A 19,103-nucleotide genomic window follows, 5' to 3' on the forward strand; every position below is an offset into this window, starting at 1 on the left:
AAATTTCACACATCTGATAAAGAATATTTAATATATTATTTTAAACATTTATCAAATAAGTTTATCAAACTGTAAGTAAATGTGTAATAAACCTTACAATGTTCTTTGCCAGCTCAACTAATTACGGTTTCATGTTTGGAGTGTTTGCTCGTTCGAAAGCGAAGTTGCATAAGCAAACATTCACGTTCAGCAGTTCTCAATTTGTCGACTTTTTAGTGACTTCCACTAGTTTACGACAAATTGTTGACACATTTAACAACTGATTGCGGTGGATGGGTTGGTTGTGCGGTGTTCTCGGGGGTGCGACAAGGTTATCATCGCACCCAAAGCTGCCCAATCAACACTTTTGATAATACAGGCGTCGTTCGGCGTGCCATTAACTCAAATTAAATGTCAATAGGTGGGTGAAAAAAAGTATAAGTTAAGTAGGACAGGTGGGCAAATAGCTGTCAAAATACGCCACGCTCAATTAGCCGCAAAGTCAAATTGATTTCCTAATTCCCTGTATTATGTTGAATGGCTAATATCTGTTTAGCGTGCGTCAAAATTGTCAGAATAAGGTGCGAAAAGTACGATTTTTAATACCCAGTATTATTTTGTAATGCCTGTCAAAATTGGTCAGTAAATTTATGGGCACCCCTCCACTTTTTAGTTGGTTATCTGTTGAGATTTATATGGTCGTTTGTGATTTATGCGCGGCATGTTCAAATAAGGTAACTCGAACTGGAAAGGAAATAAATAGGCGGGGAAAGTCAAGTCTCGTTTTGGTCCCACAAAGGAAAGACCGATTTTTTTAGAGGGCGGGGGAGCGGAAATATTAAACCCGAAAAGACAATACAATCATGAATAATGTCTTCACTTGATTTCTGTGAAGAATGATGGCCGTATAAGTTACATGTGAGAAAAATAACAATATATTATAGACATTACTCATTAAAAAAAACTGGCTTAAATGTATAAAGACTTTGAGAAAGAAACTGGATTGTTATTTTTCCAAAAAGAAACCTGCTGACTCGCACTTTCATTGAGCTCTTCCCCCTACGTCTTGGTTTTTATCAAAGTCAGTTTATCTCCGACTCCCAGGGAATTTCCCACACCTCTTCACTTATTATTATATCCATCCCCAATCGAACTGCGTCTCAACTTTCAATTGCGCTTCGCCCGAGAATAAGAACAATAATCGAGAATCCACCCCAAACTAAATGACGCCGCAGCTTCTTAATACTTTCTAGTGCCTGAGATAAACTCTGCTTGAGTTTCAGTTTCAGCTTCAGTCCACTGTATAATCACCCCCCTAAAGCATAATCGAATCAAGCCAAATAAGCATAAATCAGTCTTTAGAAAAAACCGAAATCAAAGCAATTGCAACTTGATAAAGACCGATGAAATTGAGCTCTGTTTTCTGGCGCTTGTGTGTGTTACTACTGCACATGTGGAGCTGGTGGCCCCAATAGATTGTTCTTTTCAGAAAATTCTCCACAGCGGCAGAAGTTCTTTGAGCCGCCAAAATGGCCCATTAAATCCGATAAGTGACAACTCATTTCGCAAAAAAAAGGGAAAAAAGCTGAAGAATATGAGAGGGTTGAAAGTGAAAACAGAAAGTTCGATTAAAGATGCGGTTAAGAAAGTAATAAACAGAAATTTGAAATCTGATGAGAATATTTAGAAAACAAAAAAAATTATATTCCTTTAAAAAATCCTAAAGATATTTCTTAACGACATTATAGAATCCAGATCTGTGCCTTAAAATGTTTCTTTTATTTTTTATATTTTTAATAAAAATTAAAACCAATATGGCACTTTAAATAAGTTTTTTGTCAACACTTTTTGTTGGCCAGGGCTGTTGAATATATTCGTATTTTAAAAATTTTCTGAAATAAGGAATTGAAGATATACAGGGAAAATGGGTTATAGTTATTTGTTAATCAATGTTTCAAGTGTAGGTTTAGTACCTAGGAAAGTACCTCTTTCAAATTTAAAATTGGAAAAAAGTCCTACCTTTTAATAACTTTTTGTTTTTTCATGAACGATGATAAATGATAATTTAGTCGATGGAGCTTTATCATCTTAGCACTATTTACTTTAGTGTGTCATCCACGTTTATCTTTATGTGACATCTTTAGAAGATCTTATCGCTTGATATGGCTCCCCAGAAGTGTGGGGTTAAGTGTTCTCTCGGCATTACTCAACAACCTGAGATAGTCTGGTAACTAACACCCGTTGCCTAGCAACCTTCAGTTTCTCAAGTGGCTATATAGAGGGCTAGACAGATAAGTTCCGAGATATACGGTACGGAGATAATTGTTTATGGGTTACCGAATTTTACGCTCTAAAATAGTTTTCCTCCTTTTTTTAATTAAGCACTTAGGCAATCTACAAAATAAATCTTGCTGCATATTACAAAACTGATTTAAGCTAACCGTGAAATACATAGAAGTGAGACTTATCAGGAGTACAAAAACGGGGGAAAGGCCTTAGTAGTAGCAGCGCCTAGAACTGAGCAATGTATTTGGCAATAATCTCAACTCGATAAGATAACCAATAGCTGTTTCCATTGGTCTTTTTCCGTTCTGTTTCGCTTATTTCTCCCAGCCAAATCCCCACAACTGACCACAACTTATCGCTATTTTGGGGCTCTAAAGATTTGCAGGGGCTTCCAAAACGGAATCTTGATTGAATATCGGGCATTTTAAAATGCCAATGCGCTGAGGATTCTTTTAATTAAATTTAATTGTGATTCACAAAGTAGTAATGCCCGGCGAAAATTTTCACAATGGATTTTCTAATACCACATAATAATAATGGTATGAAAAGTGCTCAAATTGCGCTTCATAAACTCTCGCATGTATTGCAGTTTCATAATTAACCTGTCGCCTCCCCCGTTTTTTGTGTGGGTGAATTGGCTGCTTTCCTCGCGGATTAAATGACAAAAATGCTATACGATTTCACAGGGAAAACAAAAGGTGGAAAACTATTTCAAGTCTAGCATAACCACAGCGAGACAAAGGCAAGTGACGCCCTCTGGCGGTCGGCGAAGCGAAACTAAAGCGGCCTACATTACAAATGGATGCCATTTGAGGTTCGTACCAGGTCCATTGATAGGCCCAATTTACGGCTACCGAAATGCAGTACAATGCTTTTAAATAATGCCATGTAATATTAGGAATGGAAATCAATGGAATACTTGTTTGTTGATTAATTGGTCCCACTTTGAAAATAGTGAGCTTTTGGGAAAATTATAATGGTGTTGGTCTGAAATCTTACTTTTAGGACTTTTTTGAATGACATTTTTAAGGTCATACTCTCACCCCATTAAATACTTCTTTTGGTATCCTTAATGAATATAAGAAAGAAAAGTTGAAAAATATTTGTTTTAAGGATTTTAGGCATATTTTACATTCGCCTGTAATAGCTTAAACTATTATTTAATGGACTAACTGACCACTATGGCTAAACAAAATCTATGATTATTCTCATAATCGTCCATGTAAAGACATATTCACATGCTTTTGATTTATGTAAATCGGGTCTTCCGTTCGCAAGATATAATAGTTTTAGTGTAACCTTTCTTAGGTATATATTCGGCGAAAGGTTGGTAATATTGTCGAAATATGTAGGTATGAGGATAAATCCTAAAAAATCATGTGTACATTAAAAATAAAAAAAAATCAAGGTTGGCCGTGTTGAAACGTCACATACTTGAAATCGAACAGAACGTTATGGACTTTTAGTTTCCCCTGAGTACTACTTCAGAATTATACGTTCATATTCGAACAGCGCCTTTTATTGTATACTAAATAATAATTATATTCGTGAAAAAATGTTTCCATCCTTGCGAGGTTATATGGGCTGGAAGCGCGTTAAAATCGAGGGCACACGCCGTGCAGCCGACGGAATGAAACCCAGAGCCATCATTGACCTGACCGTGGAGATAGATCCCGCCATCAGGGAACTGGCCGAGCTGAACAGTCACTTATACTTGTGTCCCCATTGTCTCGAAGCGCCTGTGGACCCGGTGTCCACCGAGTGTGGACACGTCCTTTGCCAGGCATGCATGATCTATTTGCTGCAGCCCTTCAAACGCTGCCCCATGTGCAAGAAAAAAGTGACCGAATTCTTTCGCCTGTACTTCTAACTTTAAGTGTTTTCAATAATTCGAATTATGTTTGTGATGTTGCAGTTGCCGGTTCGCTTCAGATGCGGACAGTAGAAGATAATTTCGAAATTAAATAAACCTAACCAAAGCATTCCTCTTGAATGCATAATGAGCATAATTATTTTGTTTAACTATTATTCGGAGGGGATTATAAATGGAAAAATTACTTGTTTGCTTAAACAAAAATATTACTCGGTGGTGTTTTCACAACAATCTAGTTAATTTTAGGTATGGTACCTGGTTGTAAGACTTTCACTTTCTAAAATATTTACTCTAGTGAATACTAAAAATCCGGAATACATTGGCAGACGGATTTTTCGAGCAATTAGCAATTAACCTAGTTAAATTTTTTTTAGAAACCACTGAGACGTCGCTGCATTTTTAATTATTTGCACGGCGCTCAATAGAAATTTATGCATGTCGCTAAATAAAGCCGCAGACAACTGACTTTCTGTCTCTTTCCCTTTCTTTTGGAAGTCTCCCTCCCACATATTTGGATATATATTTTTTTGCCAGTCGAAGACTTTAGCCAGTGCAAATTGCCAGCAATTGTTGTCAATTTAAAATTGAAAAGAAGTCAAATGTTGAACAAGAATGCATGCAACATATATGTATATGCGCCTAAAGGGAACTATATAGCCGCTGATCTTGAGCTCACACGCTTTTATACAGTTGAGGTGGCTTGAAGAAAGGTATTATTTTAGATACCACCTATCATCTTTAATTTACATTTTATAAAGAAAATCCTAAGTCACCAAAATGATTTTGAAAGCAGCTATAAAAATAAATATAATCATATGTTAATATAAAAAATTAAAAATAAATACAAATTGATGTAAATATATGCACATTTTGATGACACCACCAAGTACTAATTAAAAAGAAAAAACCAGAACGTCGTATCCATTGTTTTTAAGAAGTATATATTTTTTTTAGCAAAAGATCAAGTGCTATTTTTCTAACCACAGCTGTGGATCCGAGACATCAAGTGCCTGCTATCTCTGGGCAATTTTCACTTATCTCCGATGCTCTACATAGCGAAAGGTTTTTTTTATTGCCAGAGGTATATGGGGTGGTTGGGTGTATATGTATAGCACCGTATATCATGTCTCAAGGTAATCTTTTGATTAACAAGACGTTTAAGCCGCCTGGAATTCCGTGTATTTGTACGCTTTGGGAAAATTCTAAACGATTTCCTTGTCTCTTTTACTTGCAGAGCTATTTAAGAACTGATTAAAAATGCCGAATCACCTGAATTGAGGGGATACGAGGAGACAAGACGCGAGAACCACGAGAGGCGACCTAAATCAGCTGGGGAAAAATCGAGGATCGAGGGGGAACATCAGCGCAATGGCCATCAATCAGGGCAAGTACAAACCGACGATCTGCGCCATCGACGAGGTGGACGACCGCAGTTTCAAGCTGCACAACAGCCAGGACGAGATCGGTGGCAAGCAGCAGCTGCAGCAGATCGAGGGCAGCGAGACGGCTCCGCTGACCACAAACCAGCAGAAGCTGCACATGGACGACGGCTCCCATCTGACGCCCAAGGATCTGGAGGCGGCGCGCCAGGATGCCCTCAACGAAGTCGGAGGAGGAGCCGGCGGCAGAGCACCGGCAGCCATCACGCCCAACTCCACACATCCCTCGGCCAATGGACTGAGAGGTGAGAAACGGTCATCGCAATCATTTCCCATTAAAATTCCATTCAAAGTCATTAAATTCGTAGACAGAATATAGATAAATTATATATAAATGATATTACGATTGCTAAATTGGTTATAAAAAGAAAATTGGTTACAAACATTATTTCAAATGGTCCAAACTTTTGTTTCGATTTTTTGTAGACAAGAGCTTGTAAAAAATATATGATTGGAACCAACTTTATAAAATGAGTTTCTTAAACGTTCAATTTACATATGTTGCTCTACGATTTACTTAATAATATTTTAATTTACCAAAAATATTTTTAAAATTATTTTAAATCGGAGGAAAATCAAAACTCTAATGGGCATATATTTTAAGAATCAATATCAATAGTAAACTCTTTAAAAGAGGTTTAAGGTTATAGATAGAGCTCACTAGGCTACTAAAATCACTCTTGAATTTAAATTTAATTTTAAGTGTCTAAAAGTATGCAGTGAATAAAAGATGGTCTTCTTTATGAATGAATTTATTGTACTTGTGTTAAAAATATATCATTAGATACCATTAGACAAATAAAAAATACATTTATGAGTGGTTTCAAAACACCATTGACTTGTAAGACACCCTCGATATATGTTTTCGACTTCCATCCATCATTTCATTAACATTCATGTCTTGCATATCCTTGGCCTTGCCCGATGATAGCCTTGCTGCTTCCAGGCCGACGATCCTTCGACGCGCTGATGAGCCTGTCGCGCAAGCGGCGCATCCTTTACGTGACCACCGCCTGCCTGTGCGCCCTGCTCCTGCTGATCATCATCCTGCTGCTGGCCTTCTGGCCGGAGGTGCCCTTCTACCTGCGGGCGCCGCTCTGCCTGGAGAAGGAGTGCGTGGAGAGCAGCCGGCAGCTGCTCCTCTGGGCCAACACCTCGAAGAGTCCCTGCCACGAGACGTACGAGTGGGCCTGCGGCAACTTTGCCAGCGACTACGCCAACCACGACTACTTTGTGATCAAACGCGGCGAGTGGAACTACGAGACTTACAATGAGTATCAGGGTGAGCTGATCTTGAGCTATCCTTCCTCTGCGGTACCCATATTAATTTATATATCTATCTCTTCACAGAACTCAACGAACTGAATCGCTTTATTTCAATGCTGCCCAATTCGCAGGAGGGTTCCGTGGAGACCACGGTGACCAGTCTTTATCGCAGCTGCCGCGAGACCGATGTCCTGGACAAGAGCCAGTCGGATCTGCTCCTGAAACGAGCCATCAACGGAGTGTGTGAGTTCTAGGATTAATTACCTTTATTTTTATATGTGGAACTTAGTCAGGAGGATTTTTCCTCTTATATCTTTTGCAATTTTGTTTTCTTAGCAATGTTGAATATTTGCTTTTTCTACGGTTCTGACAGTAAATACATTTTTCACACATGCCAGTTTTGTATTTTCCTTGAACTTGTCTAAAAACTTTGTACTATAAACTTCTGACATACTTTTGGGCTGGCCAAGTTGACAAAACTTAAAGAACTTTTCTTAAGATTTCTTAAAGCTTTTTGACCATTTAAAACTTTTTGTTATTTAGAGTATTTAGTTGCGAAAATATTAAGGGGGCTTAATAGGATTCAAAAGGGGGTTTTTAAACATCCCATGGTGTGAATCATGGTAAAATCCAAAAGCCTGGTGTGATCTGAATCGCCTGATCACCTGTCTTTTTTTGCATTAAATTAAAGTAGAACCTGTCTGATATTTCACATTTTCAAAGTGCTTTTGATAAAGATTAATGCTTACCATTATAAGCTGTTGCTTTTGGATACAATTTTGTGGTTATTAGACTTTTTGGCTTGCACTTTGACTCTAAAGACTATCAACTATAATTTTTGTTGTAACTAAAATTGTTGGTTTTCTGGTCTACCTCCCTCCATTTAATAAATCGCCACCTTTAATTTTATTGTTCTATGTCGTTAAAAATTTATTTATGCTTTCAAAAAAAAAAACCTTTGACTATTGCATCACTGTACAGTAAAATTGTTGCTAGGCGTCCACGCGAGTGATCATCTATTTGCCATTGGGTGGCAGATAGGTGGCACTCTGGGCATTCTTGATGATGGTGCCGCCGGAGATGGATCCTCCGGTGATGCCGCCAGAGATTCCGCCAGTGCTGCCGCCCGAGGTCGAGGAGAAGCTGCCGCCAGTGGAGCCAGAAACGTAGTGGGAGCTGCCGTCGGTGGAGCCAGTGCCTCCGGAAACGAAGTGAGAGCTGCCAGTGCTGGCGGCACCAACAGCGCCACCATCCAAGATGCCAACCACCGACTGGGCAGGGGCCACTCCGCCATCCTGGTGCTCCGAGGTTCCCTCGATCCTGTCGTATTCGGCTGCAGGCAAAGGAGGAGGATAGTGGATATTAGTTTCGAAAAATCCCCAAGTCAGTAGTCTCATTCCGGGGAACACTCACCCTGAATCTGCTGCTGGGCATGAGAGGCCTCCGCATCGGTCTTGTACTTGATGAAGAAGACCTCCGGCTTGCTGGGCACCGTGGGTGCGGGCGTGGCGATATCGTTGACCTCCAGCTGGTTGTCCTTCTTGCTGAGCACATAGATGACGGTCTTCTCCTCCTTGGGTGCATATTCGGCGGACAGCTTGACATTGGCATTGCTGGAGGATGGGGCCTTGATGAACACCACCCGGTAATTCTTCTGCGGGCGTCCAATCACCAGATGCTTGGAACGCTCCAGATTCTCATGCTCTTCGGGAGCGGCGACAGTGAAGAACTGCTTGTGGATGATGGGCTCCTGGAAGCCGCGCTGGACCTCCTGCTCCTGCTGCTGCTGGTAGCTGGGTGCCTGGTAGCCGGCCAGAACGCCGAATCCAATGTTGGGCGAGGGTCCGAATCCGGTGAAGGAGCTGCCGCCGCCGCCATAGTTGGAGGCACCGCCAGTTGAGTATGTGGCTCCTTGTCCACCAGTTGAGTAGGTGGCTCCTTGTCCACCAGTGGAGTAGGCGGCTCCTTGCCCACCAGTGGAGTAGGTGACTCCATGGCCACCACCAGTGGAGTAGGTGGCTCCATGGCCACCACCAGTGGAGTAGGTGCCTCCACTACCACCACCATAGTGGCTGACAGCCTGGGGGGCAGAGGAACTGCCCACCAGGGAGCCCACGCTGGCGGTCTGGAAGGCACCCAACGGTCCATAGGATGCCACCGAGGAGTGGCTGGGAGCGGTTAGGAAACCGCCAGAGGAACTACCGCTGGAACCGGAGTTGGTCAGGGAACCAGAGACTCCACTTCCATAGTTGTAGCCCTGGGGCTTGGCCTGGCTAAGAGCCACCAGAGTGCAAAGGGTCTAGAAAAAAAGCAAAAAAAAAAAATATTTTATAACCCTTTGGTTAATCCAGCGGTTAATCCTCCTGTTAACTTACCACAAATAGACGCATGTTGAGTGGTTTTCAGTTGTTGGCTTAATGATGCTCCCCCTTGATGATTTGTGGCCTTTTATACCACGAATATTGGTTACTCCGCTTCTTACTATTTTTCTATAATTTTTTTCTCTTCGCCGGTTTAATTAATTGCTCAATTATTTGACTGTGCCGAACCTCTGACATTTGACTTGTGCCGTCTCTTTCACGCTTCCTTTAATGTGACCTGTTGTCCATCGATGCTCGTTTTGTTTCTTTTCGGGGCGATCATAAATCATAGTCGATCTTATATATATTCGCCGGTCGTCGACGAAGTTCATCGCAGGTGGATCACTATCAATAACCACATCGATTTCAATTCCATAACCCCAACACACGAAGTTCGGTTGCATTTTTTCCGTTTTGTCGCATTGTTTCGCGATTAGCAACCCTCCATTTTCAAAAGTTCTATGCAAAATTTTGCATAAAATCCTCGATTGATTGATGGATCTTTTGGGGTTTATCAAGTGTGGCTTAGTGTAGGGGAACGTGTTTATGACTTAATTTGATCAGCATTGAAAAGACAAGCGCCATTGTGACTATTGGAGGGTATTTTTTTGGTTCTATATGGTTTTGATTAGTCAGGAACTTGGTTTTGTAGGTGTTTGTGCATTATACTTATATTTATTTGGATACTAGGAAAGGAAGAGATTATTGAAATCAGCAGAAGAGTAAAGCAATCAACATGCGAACGTAATATACATTTATTAAAATAGCTTTAGCTCTAACAAAGAAATTTAAGTTTTCATATTTTCAAAATTTTAGACTTTAAAATTGGGTTTTCAGTCCATTAAATGGTCGTCCAATCCTGAATTAAGATTTATGTCGGCCGAAAGGCAAAGGGATCGCTTGGATTGCATTTCCTTCACCTTGTTCCATCGCTCTTCGCGTTCGAGCTCTAAAGCTTTCTCCCTGAAAAAGAAAGAATTCGAAATTGCTTCAGCGGTTTTTAATATTTGCGGTGTCGAACGCACTTTTCGCGCTCTGACTTGAAGTTTTTGTTCAGCTGGTTGAACAGCTTCTCGTTCATCTTCAGGAACAACTTGGAAATGCTATAGACAAGATCCCTTACTTCATCACTCCAGTGATCCTTGCTGACGTAATACAGGGACGGGAAAATGATGGGCAAGATGACCTCACTGTTGGATATAATGTGTGTCACGATATTCTCATGGCTCCACATACGAAGAGCCCTCTCAGCAACCTAAATCGTTGGGAATGACGAGTATTACTTAAAGCCATCTATATAAAATGCACTCGACTTCAAAAACCAATCAATTAGAAGATCTTTATGGCTATTTCGGTCTAAATCTTACATTTTCTGATCATATACTATGATGTTATACCAAGTATTTTGAAATATTAAAGAAATTATGTATATATATATCAATTATGACTAACTTAAGGACCTTTTGTTTATTTTTTGAGTAAAAGTTCTGATAGGTTCCTATCAAAAACAAATTACTGAAGACTTCTAAATGAAAGGTACCAACTACTGGCTTATCTTACCGGCATATGGGGACTCGCCAAGCATTTTGAAATCCGGCGGAACATCGGAAGCTGGATTTGCTGAAACTCTTCCTTACCAATCTTTTCCATAACTTTGTAGATCTCGTCCAGGAACAGCATCTCTTTCTCCGAGGATACCATGGGCCAGATTTTAAGCAGGCCATTGATAAAATCTCCGTGAAGTTTTAAGTTCTCGCGGAGCATATGTAAAGTGCATTTCATCATAGGAGTAAAGTATGTAATTAGGGATTGGGCTTTGTGCAGTGGTACAATGATCTTGATCAGCAAGTGTTTTTGTTCGTCGATCGATAGATCATTACATTTGCGGAATACCCTGATGGTCAAACGAAAACATTAAATTATGGGATCAAGTTAGTTAAATGTTCCCTGCTAAACATACTCGTTGAGAAATTCCATGAGCTCAGTTATTCCATTGATGTTTTCCGTTTCGTAAATGAATCGGTAGAACACGTTGTTAACCTCATGTCGTATATAAGGCCGCAATGTGTCAAACTTAAAGTAGATGCGACGCAAGAGAATCTTTGTAAATTCGCGCTCTCCCTCATCCTTCGAGTCCAAGCTTTCCAATAGCTATTGGAACCCATTTTAAAAGCTTTTAATTCTAAAGATCTATATATATATCTCACCTTTACGATAATTGTTTGATCAATTTCTCGCTTTTCGATCATATCGAAATCCGTACATTCCAGAAAGCGAGAGAAGAGCTCAAAGGTTAGCTGCCGTTTGGCCAACTCCTCCTGATCCTTTGAGACAATATCGATATCGAGTTTCTCTTCGGGCGGAGAATCGGGATTGACGATCGCGAGGGAATCACTCATTTTGGCGATTTAAAAAATATATTTATGTTCTTTTTAGTAGCAGTATACGTGTTCGTTGACTGGTGAATGATTGATACTTGATGGTAATGGAATAGGTAGAGTGATCCCAAGCAAACCAGAAATACATAAAGCCCTACTATTATATATATATTATATTATATTATTATATAATATCATTATGTCATTGTATTATATCTATAACTTCTAAAAGGCCAACTTTCATTTGCAGTGCTTTCGTTTTCCATCCATTATATTATTATATTATATGATTATATCATTGTATTATATCTGTAACTTCTAAAAGGCCAACTTTCATTTGCATTGCTTTCGTTTTCCATCGCCAATTCTCTTTCTTTCGCTTTTACAACCTTTTAGAGCCCAACAAACATGTGTTCACATTTCGAATTATAGCTTTAACTATGTATCTTGATTGATGGACGCAATTTGTTTTCTGTCTTTTTTGGTCAAACAAATGCCTCAAAGAATCTTTGGCTTCTTTGTTGTATGCTTCTTTTCTTTTCGCCGGTGATTTTTCTTGGTCTGTTATTTTTGGATTTTTTGTGCTTAGTTCTTAGGCAAGAACTTGCTTCCGCCATGGGATTTTAGTTTGACGTATTAACCCATTGTTAACAAGAGCTTAATTATGTTGGAGGAATTAAACAGCATCACTAAGAGCATTATTATTTTTGAGCCACAGGCGCAGTAATTTATTGGCATTGATTTCGTACTTTGGTTAGGTGTAGGAATTCTGTATACTCTTGCATACAAAAATGTATTTATTTATTTATACATTTAAATCCAATATTATGCATTTGATAAAACACTTTCACACATGTTTTGCATCTGAAATTAATCTCTTTTTTGTGTGGCTTTATTTTTCTTAGCCGCATAAAACTAGTTGGTCTGCTGTTGTTGCAATGGCATTTCAATTATTGTTGGGCTTCATTTAAAATTTCCGCTTTGATCTTCGGAGTTTTGACAAATCTTTGTTAGCCCATAAATTATATCATTAGTTTTGGATACGTTGGCGGCATGGCAAACAAAGCGCCGAAAAGGATTTAAATTGGCGGCAAAAAAAAAAACGAAACAGGAAATACCCTAGGCACTTATATTATTTTAATATTTATTTATCTACGAGCTGCATAATTTGATTACATTTATTGGCAGCATTTAGTGTGTGTTTTCTTTGATTTTTATACACCCAACAAAGGGTATACGTAAATATGCATAGATTGCGTTGTGTCACGGTCTATTTTTAGTTAAGACGGCTAAAAGCAGAAATTCCATAACCACATATCGTCGGCCAAGTGTTTTTTCGGTTTTGTTGATAACAAATTTCAATATAATTGCCATAACTTGAATGCGTTTTGGGCAGGGCCGTTTTAGGGCCATTGTTTGTGTTTGCGCTTTTGGCCAAAAAACAATGTGTGATTTATTTATATATTTTGGCCACCTTGGAATGATAAATACTCAAGAGAGAGATAGAAAAATGTTGTGTGGAAAGGCTCAGTCGAAGACTTAGAATCTCACTTTTTAGTTTCGAATTTTCGCCTCGACCTTGGTTTGCCAATTTTTTTTTTTTGAATTTTGCCCAATCATCAAGATTAATTGCTGCCAAATTGTTGCTGCTGCCAATCAAAAAAAGGTCGCCCAGTTGATGCCCAAAAATGGCTTAAAAAATCCCATTAGTTAAATGCAAATGCAAATAAATCCAAAAGAAGATAAACTAGCCGAGCCAAAGAGGAGACAAATCATAAAAAAACTGCATTGCCGTTTTGCGGTTTCTTTATTCGGTTGCGTCTTGCAAAATTTATGCAGATTGTTTGTTTTTTGATTTTGGCAAACTATCAGTTTTAGACGAAATTTTGGAGCCCCTGAAATTCAGTAAAATACCACGACCTTTTTTTTTTACAAAATTAATATTTATATATATTTTTTAGGTACATTTACAAATTTTGTTTCTTAAATGTTACATTCTTTTTTAACCTAGCTGTTTTAAAATATTTATTTTGTATATAGTTTGCAAAACCATACAATTTGGCTATTCTGTCACAGGGTCAAAGCACTTTTGCAAATATCTTTATATACAAAACGCAAATCAGATAAAAAAGTTTGCAAAAATTATACAGAAAAGAGAATAAAAAATGAAGAAGAAAACCATTTTTATTTACGCGTTCGCCAGGTTTTTATGATAAATTCGCTTGTGGAAATGACTGATCAATTATATGCAAATAGTGTGGAATATTCAACGAGTTGCGGATATAATCGGCGTTTCAGTTGGATCGTTCCACTGGCGCTAAGATTGTGGAGGTGGGTCTATCGTAGTGATAGCCCGGCGATTGGTAAGCAGCTTGGTAAGCGGCTTGGTAAGGAGGTGCTGCCGGATTTTGAGGACCGCTGAGGGACCCAATCACTGATTGAACGGGTGCCTCATAGGGCTCGGATATTTCGGTATTTCCGCCTAATTGATCGTATTGCGTCTGGATTTCCCTTTGGGCCGCGGCAGCCTCATCGTTGCTCTTATACTTGATGAAGAATACATCTGGCTTCTGTTCGGCTAGGGGTTTCGCCAGGGGCGCCACAATGTCCGTGGCCTCCAGTTCCGTTTGCTTCCGGGTCAGAACATAGATCACGGTGCGCTCCTCCTGGGGCGCCAGCTCAGCCGTATACTTCACTTGATCACTGTTTCCCGCCGGAGCTCGTATGAAAATCACTCGGTAGTTCCTGCGTGGCTGTCCGATGACTAAATGCTTCGTTTTTGGCTCAAAATCCTCGGGATCTTCGACTGGTGAAATACTATAAAACTGTTTGGTTATAATGGGCTCCATGGCCGTATTCGCTAGTGGCGGTAGATAGGATCGCGATCCTTGAGCCTCCGCAAAACTCATCAACGAAACTGAAAACCACACTAGTGAGTTCAACATTTCGCGAATTTTGGTAGACAACTGATTTGGTTTTTCCATCTCAGCTCCACTTTTAAAACAGATCTATTTAGATCGCGCAGTCCGATTGGACCAGAAATTTGAGAAAATTAGCTTTTTCACATATTTTCCCAACCGCAAATCGCTTAATTAAAAGCTGCCAAAACAAAAGACTTGGGCAACAAACTTGCGTAGGGTCAAAAAATTAATTGTGCGTGAAAATGCGGGAACAGCTTTTTTTTGCAGTCGGGGTCTTTCAATTATAAAATGTACATATGTGTATATACAAAACATATTTTAGGTCCATTGTAGAAACTATATATTTAAAAAATATATATACACATAATTAAAAACAATAATGATAGTTTTGTTTGACTTTGTTTCCAGTTGCACAAATGAATTCCATATCGAAAAAATATTTGAATTCTAGAATTTGTTATATTTTTTCTGTACATTAGACATTTTTGTACATTTTTGTTCAAATCAAGTACATTTTTCAAATGAAAAATTCTCTTTGTTCAAAAAAAGTACATTTTTCTAATGAAAAATTCTTTTCTAAATTAAAAAAATGTCCTCATTGATTTCAAATTTTCAAAATTCAGGGAGAATACTTTTCCAATGTAATTATGCATAAACGTATCTACAATATTTTAGATGTTTACATACTGATTTTTCCCATTCGTTCTTTTAGCCACCAAGTTCAAGGTCCAATAGCCTTGAAAATTCACTAGAAAACTCGATTACACCAAAAAATCCCCCAATAAAAGCAATTAATTAAGGTTTGATGATCCCGCTGCCCCGATTAGCTTCGGTTTTGACATACCTTTTCGCTATGCTCTTCTCACATCCCACCGATTTGCAGGTCCATTTATCATTTATTATCAGGTGGGGCTTGCATTTTGATTATAGTTTGCTCGTAGCCATGGCTTTTTGGGCGGGATAAGAGAAGTGCTGCCATTAGCAGCATCCAACGCCCTCACCATTTGACTAATGATCTTGGCCAACTCTCGCTCTCTGTTACCATCTGCATCTTTCGGCCAATTCCGATTCCGAATCCAAATCCGATGTCAGTTATACTTGGTGTGTATTTGTATTTGGTTCGCAGCCTCGTCGCTGATTAGTAGATTAATTTGGGCTCTTTTTCTCGATTTTGGCTCGTTGTTGTCAGCAAGAGACAATTAAAATATCAACAATGGCCGGCTATATCTCGGTATATATGTTTATATGTATATTGGCAACTGGTCCGTCCATCGGATTTGCATAAATTGACGCGTAATTCCCACACTTTCATGTCGCATTTAAGCAAAATGGTACAGCTAATTTGATTTATGCCCGCTTTTATTATGAAAAATTGTTTGGGCCATACAAGGTGCATAGATAAGTTGGCTGTTTGGAGGCCTATGAAGATGTTACAAGTGGGCTTATTCGGGTCACTTCAACGGGTCTTTTTTGGGAGAGGTCAGCAGCTAATGGGGTGTCAAGGAGTGGGAGGACAGAAAGATTAATTGGTTTATTATTCATTTATCGCGCAACTAGCCCGAAAGAATATATTAATTAAATATATCGTAACATATTTTGCAATTCAAAACTGCTCTTGCTTTCTTCTCACACATTTGTTTAATTACTTCAATTAATATTGATACTAATGCCAATAAAGAAGAAATAAATTCCCTGATGTCCAAATCGGCATGCACTTATTCGTTTTATTTCCTCGGTTCAATTTCACGATTTTGTTGAAGTATCTTGGGATGCCTTTAGTTGCGATTCAACATTAATCAATCGATCTTTGGCCCCATTTTATGCAGCGTTAGTTTAATGGCCCTATAAAAAAAGCACAGAAAATAGAAAAAGTCCACTGTTTAATTAAATTTGATGAGCTTATTTTGATTTCTCACTTCATTTACGCTAATTTCTGTTGGGAATTTTGACGGCAGCTTTGGCTTCGATTTGGTTTACGGATTTGGACATATTGAAATGTGACTGCTGATTTGAATATCGGGAAAAACAAAGTCGAAATGTTTCTTTCTGCCTCGATTTATTTTTGAATTTGACTTTGATTTGGTTTTCGATTTGGATTTTAATTTAATTGCGCCGATGAGACATTTCAATTTATTTATACGATTTTTATTAATTTTTTAAATGGCTGACCTTTGTTTTTGAGCTTTTGAAACGAGAAATATGGGGTGCATGAAATTGGGCAATCGTATAAGATGCGTTGGAAATTAATGAAAATTAGGGGAACCCATTCACTTGGCAACCAAAAACTCCTTTGGAAATATAAACACATTGCTTGATATTTTGGTTTTAATATAAGCATTTTATTAACAACAGTTCGATATATAACAAGAAAAAAATAGAAAAAAAAAATATTTAGTGATTTCTTAAAAATACGCAACACAACGGGGTTCGAGGATGATTTGGGTGATCTTGGTGACGCGGTGGTGCAGTGCAGCAGGTGGTAATCCCCTAGTGCTTCAGCAGACTGGGCAGGTACTGGGAATTGGGAGCCACAGCAGCCGGACGGTTGGCAATCTGGCGGTAGTTGTAGCTGCCATCGGGATTCAGGCCATCCAGACTGCCAATCACCGAGGTGATGGGGGCGTTGTTGTCCTCCTGGTACTCGTTGGTGCCGCCCAGCTTGTCGTACTGTCCCTGGATCTCCTGCTGGGCCTGCTTGGCCTCGTCGTCGGTCTTGTATTTGATGAAGAACACCTCCGGCTTGCTGGGCTGCGTGGGCGCCGGCGTGGCAATATCACTGGCATCCACATCGTTATCCTTCTTGCTCAGCACATAGATGACGGTCTTCTCCTCCTGCGGAGCAAACTCGGCCGAGTACTTAACATTGGCATTATCGCCGGCCGGGGCCTTGATGAACACCACCCGGTAGTTCTTCTGAGGACGTCCCAAAACCAAATGCTTCACCTTGCCATCGTTGCTGTGATCCTCGGGTGCGGAGACCAGATAGAATTTCTTGTTGATGATCGGTGCCTGGGTGGTGCTGGCCGGGGGCAGATACTTGTCACCACCGCGATGTGACTGGATGCTGACCAGGCCATTAGAGGGGCCACCGATGAGGCCCACATTGCCAACGGGAGAGGAGCCACCGCCAATGCCGCCGCCGCCGCCGCCGAGGAAGAGGTCCGCACTAGGCTGTTCGTAGCCATATTGAGGACGGGCCTGGGTGGAGGCCACCAGGATCAGGCAGCACACGAGCACTTGTTGCAGGAACATGGTATATGTATGGTATATATTCCCTGTCTGTTTTGGGTAATCCTTGGTGGTTTCTGGGATGTGCTGGTTGCTGGTTGCTGGATGCTTCGTTGACGATCTGCTGCTAGGCAATGATTGCATTTTGGGCCGCTCCACTTGTCTTAAATATGCTCCGATTGTCCAATGGACCAGCCGCCTCAGTCGGCTTTATGCAAATGCAATTGCCGCACCACTCTCGATCATCAGCTTCTCTGGGCCTATGAAGTCCACTATGCCATACCATACCATATCTATGTCTCTGTCTTGCTGTCTTGCGATCTGACCTAAAATTTATTCAAATTAGAACGAACGCAGCCGAAAACCCATGGTTCACATTCGACATTGAACTTGACTGGGCCGGTGCGGTGACCCTGGCTGACAACCGACTGGGCATTCACGTTGGATTAGCAAATATCTAAACATACCATTCGTCTTTTTGTCTGCGAAAACCATTGAATGGGCTGGGGGGCCTAGCGAATCTCATTAAACGGCACCTCATCATCGCTGGCAGCATCAATCTTGGCCAGAAACACGTTTGCTGGGTTTTCTGTTTGCCGTTTTTTTTTTATTCACATCTGTCATTAGTTCGGGCCTACTCGATCATCTATTAATTTGCAAATATCTATAACAGTTGGATTAATCAATGAATATGTAAGGCCTGAAATTATAAATGCTCAGGCTTTAATCATAGCTTTCTGCGATTGCAACATGTTGAGGAGGTTTCTTATATTTTTGGGAAATTCTCCCCGACATTGGTATTAAAAAAGTTACAATTACAGTAAAATTGTAGTCCGCTAATTTCCATAATTTATGAAATTATCTATATAATTTTTGTATAGTTCTTATTTAAAGGAAAAATAAACTTTGCCTTTACTATTTTTTTTACTAACCCACTCTTTTTTCTCTTTTCTAGTATTATTACTTTACTCATTAGAAGATTTTACTTAATAGTTATTTGGTACTTTTTATACAATGCAAGTGTGATCCGCTAATATCTATAATGAATACAATTATGTAGATTAATCCTTAAATGTTTTTTTTAGTACTTATTACTTTAAGTTTACCCTATATCTTTGTTAGTTACCTAGCATCTTAATTTAATCTTAAGCTTTTCCCATCCTTTTCTAGTATTAATAAGTTAATTAAAAGTTTATATTAATTAGTTTTTTAGCACATTATATCATTGTACATTTTATCTTTAATTAACAGGTGTTCTCTGGGCTTCTGCTAATTTAATAAAAATAAACCTGTTGAAATATAGCATTAGCTGCTTAAGACTTCAACAAAATGTATAGACATTTTTTATAAACTTAACAATTTGTATGTCTACG

The 19,103-nt window shown here is 39.4% G+C and overlaps 6 protein-coding genes across 8 annotated transcripts in view; 2 read left to right on the forward strand and 4 right to left on the reverse strand.

Moving 5' to 3' along the window:
- LOC119556616 (protein gone early) overlaps nucleotides 1-19,103 on the forward strand; it is a 31,860-nt gene that overhangs the window by 2,341 nt on the left and 10,416 nt on the right. For 2 of the 3 annotated variants that reach the window (XM_037868933.1, XM_037868934.1), the window contains exons 2-4: nucleotides 5,373-5,822; nucleotides 6,509-6,859; nucleotides 6,928-7,086. In XM_037868933.1, coding sequence (XP_037724861.1) covers nucleotides 5,507-5,822; nucleotides 6,509-6,859; nucleotides 6,928-7,086 — 826 coding nt within the window. In that variant the 5' untranslated portion in view covers nucleotides 5,373-5,506. The remainder of the gene's footprint in view (nucleotides 1-5,372; nucleotides 5,823-6,508; nucleotides 6,860-6,927; nucleotides 7,087-19,103) is intronic. The other variant, XM_037868935.1, reaches the window with a different exon arrangement.
- LOC119556622 (polycomb group RING finger protein 1-like) lies at nucleotides 3,751-4,274 on the forward strand. Its single transcript, XM_037868942.1, has one exon. The coding sequence runs from the start codon at nucleotides 3,821-3,823 to the stop codon at nucleotides 4,133-4,135; it is 315 nt and encodes a 104-aa protein (XP_037724870.1). The 5' UTR covers nucleotides 3,751-3,820; the 3' UTR covers nucleotides 4,136-4,274.
- Nucleotides 7,860-9,243, reverse strand: LOC119556617 (keratin, type I cytoskeletal 9). The gene is made up of 3 exons (XM_037868936.1): nucleotides 9,219-9,243; nucleotides 8,257-9,142; nucleotides 7,860-8,176 (listed from the first exon to the last, which is right to left on the reverse strand). Exons 1-3 carry the CDS (start codon nucleotides 9,231-9,233, stop codon nucleotides 7,860-7,862), a joined length of 1,218 nt encoding a protein of 405 aa, XP_037724864.1. The 5' UTR covers nucleotides 9,234-9,243.
- Nucleotides 9,961-11,683, reverse strand: LOC119556618 (serine/threonine-protein phosphatase 2A 56 kDa regulatory subunit alpha isoform). Its single transcript, XM_037868938.1, has 5 exons — nucleotides 11,411-11,683; nucleotides 11,164-11,354; nucleotides 10,764-11,097; nucleotides 10,229-10,458; nucleotides 9,961-10,166 (listed from the first exon to the last, which is right to left on the reverse strand). Exons 1-5 carry the CDS (start codon nucleotides 11,600-11,602, stop codon nucleotides 10,037-10,039), a joined length of 1,077 nt encoding a protein of 358 aa, XP_037724866.1. The 5' UTR covers nucleotides 11,603-11,683; the 3' UTR covers nucleotides 9,961-10,036.
- On the reverse strand, nucleotides 13,876-14,526 carry LOC119556621. The gene has a single exon (XM_037868941.1). The coding sequence runs from the start codon at nucleotides 14,524-14,526 to the stop codon at nucleotides 13,876-13,878; it is 651 nt and encodes a 216-aa protein (XP_037724869.1).
- LOC119556620 lies at nucleotides 16,861-18,351 on the reverse strand. The gene is made up of 2 exons (XM_037868940.1): nucleotides 18,198-18,351; nucleotides 16,861-18,056 (listed from the first exon to the last, which is right to left on the reverse strand). The coding sequence occupies exon 2, from the start codon at nucleotides 17,872-17,874 to the stop codon at nucleotides 16,990-16,992; it is 885 nt and encodes a 294-aa protein (XP_037724868.1). The 5' UTR covers nucleotides 17,875-18,056; nucleotides 18,198-18,351; the 3' UTR covers nucleotides 16,861-16,989.

The sequence above is a fragment of the Drosophila subpulchrella genome, chromosome X (assembly GCF_014743375.2).
Source record: "Drosophila subpulchrella strain 33 F10 #4 breed RU33 chromosome X, RU_Dsub_v1.1 Primary Assembly, whole genome shotgun sequence".
NCBI classification, from domain to species: Eukaryota; Metazoa; Arthropoda; class Insecta; order Diptera; family Drosophilidae; genus Drosophila; species Drosophila subpulchrella.

Bases quoted from the DNA above. Each gene is read 5' to 3' on its own strand.
- LOC119556622 (XM_037868942.1), top strand. From the start codon at position 3,821: ATGTTTCCATCCTTGCGAGGTTATATGGGCTGGAAGCGCGTTAAAATC.
- LOC119556617 (XM_037868936.1), bottom strand. The intron at 8,177-8,256 runs GTGAGTGTTCCC...CTTTGCCTGCAG, and splicing joins TGCCCAGCAGCAGATTCAGG to CCGAATACGACAGGATCGAG.
- LOC119556618 (XM_037868938.1), bottom strand. From the start codon at position 11,602: ATGAGTGATTCCCTCGCGATCGTCAATCCCGATTCTCCGCCCGAAGAG. The intron at 11,098-11,163 runs GTATGTTTAGCA...TTTGACCATCAG, and splicing joins CTCATGGAATTTCTCAACGA to GGTATTCCGCAAATGTAATG. The intron at 10,167-10,228 runs GTGCGTTCGACA...TTTCTTTTTCAG, and splicing joins TTCAAGTCAGAGCGCGAAAA to GGAGAAAGCTTTAGAGCTCG.
- LOC119556621 (XM_037868941.1), bottom strand. From the start codon at position 14,526: ATGTTGAACTCACTAGTGTGGTTTTCAGTTTCGTTGATGAGTTTTGCG.
- LOC119556620 (XM_037868940.1), bottom strand. From the start codon at position 17,874: ATGCAATCATTGCCTAGCAGCAGATCGTCAACGAAGCATCCAGCAACC.